Genomic DNA, 9990 nt, shown 5'->3' with positions numbered 1-9990 from the left:
GTCCTGGCATTACTTCGCCATGTGGTGGCACAGGCAATGGCATTGGACGAACTTCTGGCCTTTGTGGGGCTGGAAGGACTTCGATTGCTGGAGGCAATGGGCGAGTTTGTGGTGGAAGCTCAGATGGCAATGGCATAACTTCTGGCAACAATTCGGTCGATGGTGGTTGAACTGCGGTATGCAATTCGCTCACCTTGGACGGATCGTTCAAAATGATGCGAGCATCATTTCCTATAGACAAAATATTAAATTAACCACACATGATATTAACGAAAATATAATTTGAAATACCTTGGAAGTAAGCCAATGCTACTAGGATGACAATTGCTGCTTTAGAAGCCATCTTGCTGTCTGACTTTTCATTCCAATTTCATCGGTTTTTATACAAATCTCTTATCATCAACAATATAACCAATTAAATGTAAATTTTATTACCCCTAGATATCGCTAAATCTATAATCCACATTTTATGGAGAGAGTACTAGAGACAATCAACTTGAATATTTTAACTATATCCAGTCAGTTATTACAAGTTGTAAAACGAGTCTTGTATACAACCATTTTCCTCGACGCTTGTTCTATGAAAACTACATACTATTAGATGAAAATAATAATATAAGAAAAATAAGCTGTCTAAAAGTTCAATCAACTTTATACTAAATCACAATTAAGATTATAATGGAATATTTTCTGAAAGAATTTTTCTGCAAAAAACACTAACAAATAGACAAAGTAAATTTAACCATTTTGTTAATTATTAATGTAATTGTATAATTGTTCCACTAAATAGTGCTATTATTATTGATACCATTATATTCATTATTTTAATTATTATACAAGTTGATGACTCTTACATTCATTTATTTCCATTAATAGTTTTACTTAAATTGATATTTTTATTATTTATTGCAAGTGTTACATTCCTCCGATATATTTATTATTATTTATATTAATAATAAGTCAAGAAATATTAGCAAATTACATGATTGTTACTGACAATAAAAATAATAAATTGTCATATTTCTCTAATTTTAAAATATTCTTGAAATATATAGTTATTTTCGTATACTTCAATTCAACGTTATAATTATTGTTATTTCAATTACACAATTATATGTAATTGTAAGACGTTAATAACATGTATTCTGTTTTTTTTTCGATGAAATTTATTGTATTGTTGTATTTGTCCTGATATGATTTAACCATTATTATTAATATAGTGTATTAACGAACTAGAGACATCCACGGCATATACATCAGCATAAGGGAATCTCTACCATGATTCCAGTTCGATACACTTTAATATAAACAAAGGGGACCAAGCGTAAATATTCCCATCGATACTCCTAGACCTTTACTCCGAATTCAAGTCCTTATTATAAACACATAATGATCGTTACATGTACAATCGTAATCGATCATCTTTTTCATATAAACAAATGCATAGGATTTTGTCCCGGTCTTATAATAAACAAAACCACCAAGACCGAATCCCGTGGGAACTCTCAATCATCAATATATACAAAGCCCTTCCCTCGATCACAACTTCCACCCCGTATTAATAAAAATTAACTTTGTAAGTAGAATAAGTATTTAGAATCAGTCTCAGTAAAACCTTAATATGATGAGCATAGTCTCATAAAAACCTAAGATAGTCCTTTTAAAGTATCTACATTGTCTTGGAAATGACCCCAAGAGTACCAAATATTGTAATAAACTTGTTTAAAACCAATTGAACTATTTAATTCTTACAACTGAGACTCCACAACGACAACACCAGACAATATTCCACTGTATCCAGAATTCCATCCCTGGGACACGACAGTATAACCAAGATGTATATCTTCTTAATGATTAATATTTGAAACTGAAAATTGAAAACTTTGTATAAATTGTATGATTACATAAGAGGATATTTACATATGCATAAACAAAGATAAAACTATGCCATTCCAATAAATGTTCTATCACTTTCATGATATTTTCTGTTTTCCTGTTTGAAGCTTGAACATTTTCTGAAATTGTTTTTATAATTTCTCGAAAATGGTTATGATTTTTTTTATTGTACAAAATTACTCCTTTTTTTTTTAATATAACCTCTGTTATGTAATTTTAATTATTAACCAAAATATGGTAACTTTTTATTCAATAATCACATAGTTTAATTAGATTATCAAATATGCATATCGCAGAAAAAATAAAGCCCTTTCCAGTAACCAATGTGGTAATTCCTGTAATAAGTTGTCAAATTTTACTAGAAAATGTATCGATTATTTCTTTTTTTTTCGTTATTTCTCGAAAAAACTCGAGTCCAGATTTTGTAATTATGCAAAATAACTGTATATTTTGTACTTTTAATAATATTAGTTTTGTCAAATAAACAAACATTAAATATTTTGATTTAAATTTCTTTAAACACATTTGATATAATTGTTTATTGATTAATAATTATTAATATACGCTAAATGTTAAAGATTAGGTAGAATTAAAAAAATCAACCTTTGACTCTTTGATATTTATTAAACCAGTTGTAAGGAGTTTTATTTTTACATAAATAATTGTATTATTACAATTAAAACAAAACGAATAATTTTTTAAATGATTTATTTAGGATATAACATAATAACGATTTGCAATACATTAGTTTGTAGAGAATCTAGAAGATAATTTGTTCGGGTCTCAAAGACTCAACACCTCCGGGAATTGGGTTGAAGATATTATCGCATCCAAGCTCATCTTCTGGCACAACTTCTGGACGAAGTTGTGGCCTTTCTGGAGCTGGAAGAACGGAGATTGGTGGTGGCAATGGACGAGTTTGTGGGTTCTCAATTGGCAATGGCATGATTTGTGGGAAAGATGGTCCTGGCAATACTTCGCCATGTGGTGGCAGAGGCAATGGCAATGGACGAACTTGTGGCCTTTCTGGGGCTGGAAGAATACCAGCTGGTGGTGGACAGTGGACGAGTTTGTGGTTGTCCTGGAGCTGGAAGAACGGAGATTGGTGGTGGCAGAGGACGAGTTTGTGGTTGTCCTGGAGCTGGAAGAACGGAGATTGGTGGCGGCAATGGACGAGTTTGTGGGTTCACTTCAATTGGCAATGGTTGGATTTGTGGGAAACTCGGCAGTGGCAATACTTCGCCATGTGGTGGCAGAGGCAACGGCAATGGACGAACTTGTGGCCTTTCTGGGGCTGGCAGAACGGAGATTGGTGGCGGCAATGGACGAGTTTGTGGGTTCACTTCAATTGGCAATGGTTGGATTTGTGGGAAACTTGGCATGGCAATACTTCGCCATGTGGTGGCAGAGGCAATGGCAATGGACGAACTTGTGGCCTTTCTGGGGCTGGAAGAATACCAGCTGGTGGTGGAAGTGGACGAGTTTGTGGTTGTCCTGGAGCTGGAAGAACGGAGATTGGTGGTCGGCAATGGACGAGTTTGTGGTTGTCCTGGAGCTGGAAGAACGGAGATTGGTGGCGGCAATGGACGGGTTTCTGGTTTCTCAATTGGCAATGGCTGGACTTGTGGGAAACTTGGCAGCGGCAAAATTTCACCTTGTGGTGGAAGTGGCAGAGGCAGTGGACGGACTTCTGGAACTACTGGAGCTGGCAAAAGTTCAATGCCTTGTTCGCAACCTTGCTCTGGAGCTGGCAGAACGGAGATTGGTGGTGGCAATGGACGAGTCTGAGGACCGCCTGGAGCTGGCAAAACAGAAATTGGTGGTGGCAATGGACGAGTTTGTGGTTGTCCTGGAGCTGGCAAAACAGAAATTGGTGGTGGCAATGGACGAGTTTGTGGTTGTCCTGGAGCTGGCAGAACGGAGATTGGTGGCGGCAATGGGCGAGTCTGTGGGTTCACTTCAATTGGCAATGGCATGATTTGTGGGAAAGATGGTCCTGGCATTACTTCGCCATGTGGTGGCACAGGCAATGGCATTGGACGAACTTCTGGCCTTTGTGGGGCTGGAAGGACCTCGATCGCTGGAGGCAATGGGCGAGTTTGTGGTGGAAGCTCAGATGGCAATGGCATAACTTCTGGCAACAATTCGGTCGATGGTGGTTGAACTGCGGTATGCAATTCGCTCACCTTGGACGGATCGTTCAAAATGATGCGAGCATCATTTCCTATAGACAAAATATTAAATTAACCACACATGTTATTAACAAAAATATAATTTGAAATACCTTGGAAGTAAGCCAATGCTACTAGGATGACAATTGCTGCTTTAGAAGCCATCTTGCTGTCTGACTTTTCATTCCAATTTCATCGGTTTTTATACAAATCTCTTATCATCAACAATATAACCAATTAAATGTAGATTTTATTATCCCTAGATATCGCTAAATCTATAATCCACTTTTTATGGACAGAGTACTAGAGACAATCAGCTTGAATATGTGAACTATATCCATTTAGTTATTACAAATTATAAAACGATTCTTGCATACAAGATCTTCCGTCGTCGTTTGTATTATAAAAATTTACATACTTTTAGATAAAAATATTTATTTTTTCGTCTAAGAAAAATAAGTTTTCTAAAAGTTCAATCAAAAATTTTGTAGTAAATCACATATAAGTTCGAATAAGACTGGAATATTTTCTGAAATAAGAAAATATTAATATGCTTGTATTATTTCTAAATAAATTGACGTTTTAAATGGTTAATTATGTAAATTAGATTAATTATGCAATTTGGTAAATTACTATTTTTTGATATTTTTGTTTCCATTAATACCGCTACTAATTTTTATTAAAGTATATAAACAAAAGGGTGTATTAAATCATTAAATTTAATCAAGAGAACAAAATGTGTAAGTTTATTGCACTGATAAATTGAGAGAGATTACTGCACTCAAATAACAAACAACTAAATGTAAAGTCATTGTCTACATCGCAACTATTTATAAATCTTACATATTTGAATGAATATTTATTTTTCTCTTAGGGGTTTAATTTGAAATAGTCTTCATATTAATAATATAAATCTTTACAAATTGAATATATCTATAGTTATTTGATTGGCAATTGAGTAATTAAATTGAATTGGCGTTAAAATCATTGGATATAATATGCAAATCTGACGATGTAACTATTATGCGAGATTATGAAGTAATTACATAAAATATGAAAATACAAAAAAAAATAATTAATTATTATTACGTAATACGTAATCATCATATTCAAATATGTACAATAGAAGTCTTTTTCATATGTAATCATCAATTACATTTCATTGAGTATATTTAAAGTTTCTTGAAATTGATAATAGAATAGTGTTTTCAAAAAATCTAAAAATATTGTGGAATAATTATAAATATTCTAAATTTTGATTATTAATAGTATTACTTGTAAATTGTAAACAAACCGTGAAACTAATTAATTTTATTTACATTGCTCAACTTTAAAGCTAATAATTAGTAAATGGACATGTAGGTTGGTAGGAAAGGTCATAACTTTATCTTTAATTTTTATTTATGTAGATATTTCTAGTGTGCATGGTTCTCCAGTAATTAGGAGCTTAAAGATAATTTTATAGCTTATATTTATAATTTAGTTTGTATTCTGACATATTTCTTGTTATATGGTTTATAATTAAGGAAAGTAATAGATTCTACAATTTCATTTTATAATGCTTTATTTAGGAATTAACATATGTAATATATTAAATCTAGAAGATAATTTGCTCGGGGAATACTGGAAGCACGGCGATTGGTGGTGGCAGAGGACGAGTCTGTGGTTTTCCTGGAGCCGGAAGAACTTCAATTGCATGTGGCAATGGACGAGTTTGTGGTGGAATTTCAGCAGGCAGTGGTTTGATTTGTGGTACTACTGGAGCCGGAAGTACTCCAGCAGGGGGTGGCAATGGACGAGTCTGTGGTTGACCTGGTGCTGGGAGAACGGAGATTGGTGGAGGTAATGGGCGGGTTTGTGGTTGTCCTGGAGCTGGAAGAACGGAGATTGGTGGTGGCAATGGACGAGTTTGTGGTTGTCCTGGAGCTGGAAGAACGGAGATTGGTGGTGGCAATGGGCGAGTTTGTGGTTGTCCTGGAGCAGGAAGAACGGAGATTGGTGGTGGTAATGGACGGACTTCTGGAAGTACTGGAGCTGGCAAAAGTTCAATGCTTTCGTAACAATCTTCCTCTGGAGCTGGAAGAACAGAAATTGGTGGTGGCAATGGACGAGTTTGTGGTTGTCCTGGAGCTGGAAGAACGGAGATTGGTGGTGGCAATGGGCGAGTTTGTGGTTGTCCTGGAGCCGGAAGAACGGAAATTGGTGGTGGCAATGGACGAGTTTCTGGTTGTCCTGGAGCTGGAAGAACGGAAATTGGTGGCGGCAATGGACGAGTTTGTGGTTGTCCTGGAGCCGGAAGAACGGAAATTGGTGGTGGCAATGGACGAGTCTGTGGTTTCCCTGGAGCAGGAAGTACTTCAATCGCTGGTGGCAATGGACGAGTTTGTGGTGGAATTTCAGCTGGCAATGGTTTGATCAGTGGCACTTCTGGAGCTGGCAAAGCCTCAACTTGTGGTGGCAGAGGGAATGGCAATGGACGAACTTGTGGCTTTTCTGGAGCTGGAAGATCTTCAATCGCTGGTGGCAGTGGGCGAGTTTGTGGTGGAATTTCAGCTGGCAGGGGTTTGATACCTGGCAACATTTCCGTCGAAGGCGGTAGAACGGCGGTGTGCAATTCACCTACCTTAGAGGGATCGTTCAAAATGATGCGAGCACCATTTCCTAAGAATATCAAATAAATTATTAATAAATATTATATTTAACTATAAAGATTATTTCAAATACCTTGGAAACAGGCCAATGCTACTAGGATGGCAAGTACTGCTTTAGAAGTCATCTTGATTTCTGTATGTCTACTTTTCTGTATTCGTCGGTATTTATACCAAAATCTTATCATTTCTAATGTACCTAATTGAATGAAGATTTTTTATTCAACGAAGATATCTCGATATCTATAATCCACAATTTATGGTCAGAATTTTAGGAACTATTTACTAGTTTACTTACAATATTAATAATAAATATCTAATAAATTATACAGTTTAAAAAATATATTGATAAATTATAAATAATTTATATTAAATTATATGTCAGAATGTTAACGATGATAAAGATCACCAATGTGAAATAACCGAAAATTCATCTGGATAAAAGAAATCTCTAATTATTAGGTGAAAAATTGAAAGTAACATACTACAAAGATTAACAAAACCTAACTTGGAATGTTACTAAAACTTAATAATTGGTATTTTCTATTATCCGACAATCATCCTGAAATTTCATAAACAAGACATTACACAAGGGCTTCCGAACTGAAGTAACAAATTAATATATATGCACAACTAAAATATTTGAAACTAATAGTTACATCCCATGATTATATTTATTGTTATTTTCATTATCTAAGAAATAATTCATTAAATTTTAGTTTAACTTGTTTGTTGTAAATTATAAATAATCCTACGGTTTCCCACTACTTTCCTAACGCCCAAAATCCCGTCCTAAAAAACCTGCCCGTATCCGAACGTTCCACCCTTCGCATTCTCACCAAAATACGACATCCTAATAATCCTCTACACAATTATCCTAATAATCTCCTTTACTCCAAAACATCACCTTCCCCTCTAAATAACGTGCCCCTTGAAATCCAAATATCCTTCCAAAATTTATATATTCCACATTATCCCTTTTCCAATACCTAATTTCCATTGATTAAAACCCTTCTAGTTCCAACTCTGCTGCTTTTTTCTCTCATTCTTCTTATTTCCCTATATGTATATATTTTTTTTTGTTAATTTATGTTAGAATTTATTTACTTATTTTGAGAGTCATTATTATTTGGTTGTTATTATTATCATTTATATTTTTCTACAGAATGTATTTGTTTTGTATATTTGCTGCCTAGCCAATAAATTATTATTATTATAAAGAATTTTAATATATTCTACTAGAGTATTTTTAATGTTGCATTAATTTTATAAGTTGTTAGTCTAAAAATGCATCAAATGAAAACATGCACTTCGATCATAAAGTTTTAATCGTTGATTACATTTTTGTTTTTCGTTGCTAGTCTTTAATATCCAGATAAACCCTTTTTTGTTTATACACGAAACTTTATTTATTGCTTTGCTAATATGCAGCTAGCGTTTATTAATGATAATCTCCAGTAAATCCTCCCGAGTTTATAGCGTTAAGTAAATCATCAAATTGCAATTTTTCAGTGAACTCGATAAATATTGATAAGGACTATGTATATAAGATGCAAGTTAGTCCTCAGTTGATCATAGAAATCATCAGCTTCTTCCAATATGGTTTCCAAAGTAATCATCGTGTTTGCAGCTGTCCTCTGTAAGTATTTTCTGAAGAGAATAATAATATTTTTTTCTAATATTTTTTTTTTGTCTTCTCAGGCTATGGGGTGAGCGCCATGCCTCCTCCAGCACAGATTGGACCTCAATATTTCCCAATGCCTATGCCGCCACCACTTTACCCGCAGGTTAAACCATTGCCGGCTCCAGTTTTACCAGAAACTCGCCCATTGCCAGCACCGGTAATGCCAGAAGTGCGTCCATTGCCGTTGCCTCGTCCACCGCAAGTCGAAGAACTGCCGGCTCCACCTCAAGTTCGTCCACTTCCACCAGCGGTTGAGGTTCTACCAGCTCCAGTTGCACCACAAGTTCGTCCTCTTCCACCAGCGATCGAAGTTTTGCCAGCTCCAGTTGTCCCACAAGTTCGTCCTCTTCCACCAGCGATCGAAGTTTTGCCAGCTCCAGTTTTCCCACAAGTTCGTCCTCTCCACCAGCGATCGAAGTTTTCCAGCTCCAGTCCAAAGTTCGTCCTCTGCCACCAGCAATTGAAGTCCTTCCAGCTCCAGCTCCAGGAGGAAACTGCGGACGTCCACAAACTCGTCCACTTCCACCACCAGCTGGAGTTCTTCCAGCTCCAGTAGTCCCACAAGTTCGTCCACTTCCACCAGCATTGAAGTTTTCCAGCTCCAGTTGCCCACAAGTTCGTCCCTCCACCAGCGATTGAAGTTCTTCCAGCTCCAGTGCTCCACAAGTTCGTCCTTCCACCAGCAATTGAAGTTCTTCCAGCTCCAGTTAGCTCCACAAGTTCGTCCACTTCCACCAGCAATTGAAGTTCTTCCAGCACCAGTTGTCCACAAGTTCGTCCACTTCCACCAGCAATTGAAGTTCTTCCAGCACCAGTTGTCCACAAGTTCGTCCACTTCCACCAGCGATTGAAGTTCTTCCAGCACCAGTACCAGAAGGAAGCTGCGGTGGCCGCCCACAAACTCGCCCACTTCCACCACCAGCTGGAGTTCTTCCAGCTCCAGTAGCTCCACAAGTTCGTCCTTTGCCACCAGCAATTGAAGTTCTTCCAGCTCCAGTAGCTCCACAAGTTCGTCCTTGCCACCAGCTTAATCTTCCAGCTCCAGTAGCTCCACAAGTTCGTCCACTCCACCAGCAATTGAAGTTCTTCCAGCTCCAGTAGCTCCACAAGTTCGTCCCTGCCACCAGCAATTGAACTTCTTCCAGCTCCAGTAGCTCCACAAGTTCGTCCATTGCCACCAGCTATCCAACCTCTTCCAGCTCCAGTAGCTCCACAAGTCCGCCCATTCCCAGGTGGTGTTGAATCTTTGAGACCAGAAGAAATCATCTTCTAAGCGACATACCGATTGTAATCATGAAATAATTAATAGATGTAATAAAAATTTGAGCATTAGAAAACAAACGCATTTTAACCACCAACATTCCACAACTTTTACCAAGCTTTGAAAGATATAGCAAAATATTTATGGATAGTTATCAAATATTTCGTAATTATAAAATACAAAGTTATTGCATGGCAATAAACAATTTTTCAAAATCAATACATATACTATATACAAGTGTTTCTTAACATTTTTGACGCGCAACCCAATATATTATGTTGTAGTTGTACAACAACCCAATTGCTAAGATTATTTCACCAGATCTTAAAT

The 9990-nt window shown here is 36.4% G+C and overlaps 3 protein-coding genes across 3 annotated transcripts in view; 1 reads left to right on the top strand and 2 right to left on the bottom strand.

Annotated features, from left to right (window-relative positions):
• The window catches only part of LOC108564719 (basic proline-rich protein-like), a 12628-nt gene extending 8388 nt beyond the window's left edge, over positions 1-4240 (bottom strand). Inside the window, 2 exon segments of the mRNA XM_017923818.1 lie at positions 3659-4120; positions 4181-4240. Of these exon segments, the coding sequence (XP_017779307.1) occupies positions 3659-4120; positions 4181-4232 (514 nt within the window). The 5' untranslated portion in view covers positions 4233-4240.
• Positions 4241-5613: 1373 nt separating this feature from the next.
• Positions 5614-6843, bottom strand: LOC108564724 (extensin-like). The gene is made up of 2 exons (XM_017923821.1): positions 6792-6843; positions 5614-6728 (listed from the first exon to the last, which is right to left on the bottom strand). Exons 1-2 carry the CDS (start codon positions 6841-6843, stop codon positions 5665-5667), a joined length of 1116 nt encoding a protein of 371 aa, XP_017779310.1. The 3' UTR covers positions 5614-5664.
• A 1459-nt stretch (positions 6844-8302) lies between these two features.
• Positions 8303-8955, top strand: LOC108564718 (homeobox protein ESX1-like). The gene is made up of 2 exons (XM_017923817.1): positions 8303-8354; positions 8417-8955. Exons 1-2 carry the CDS (start codon positions 8315-8317, stop codon positions 8953-8955), a joined length of 579 nt encoding a protein of 192 aa, XP_017779306.1. The 5' UTR covers positions 8303-8314.
• Positions 8956-9990: the final 1035 nt, after the last annotated feature.

The sequence above is a fragment of the Nicrophorus vespilloides genome, unplaced genomic scaffold (genome assembly GCF_001412225.1).
Source record: "Nicrophorus vespilloides isolate i.1.1-1 unplaced genomic scaffold, Nicve_v1.0, whole genome shotgun sequence".
NCBI lineage: Eukaryota > Metazoa > Arthropoda > Insecta > Coleoptera > Silphidae > Nicrophorus > Nicrophorus vespilloides.
Note: the sequence above shows the minus strand (reverse complement) of the source record. Positions and strands in the feature narration are given on the sequence as shown.

Coding starts and splice junctions, on each gene's coding strand:
- LOC108564724 (XM_017923821.1), bottom strand. CDS start 6,843: ATGACTTCTAAAGCAGTACTTGCCATCCTAGTAGCATTGGCCTGTTTC. Junction 6,729..6,791: donor AGCATTGGCCTGTTTCCAAG/GTATTTGAAATA, acceptor TGATATTCTTAG/GAAATGGTGCTCGCATCATT.
- LOC108564718 (XM_017923817.1), top strand. CDS start 8,315: ATGGTTTCCAAAGTAATCATCGTGTTTGCAGCTGTCCTCT. Junction 8,355..8,416: donor CGTGTTTGCAGCTGTCCTCT/GTAAGTATTTTC, acceptor TTGTCTTCTCAG/GCTATGGGGTGAGCGCCATG.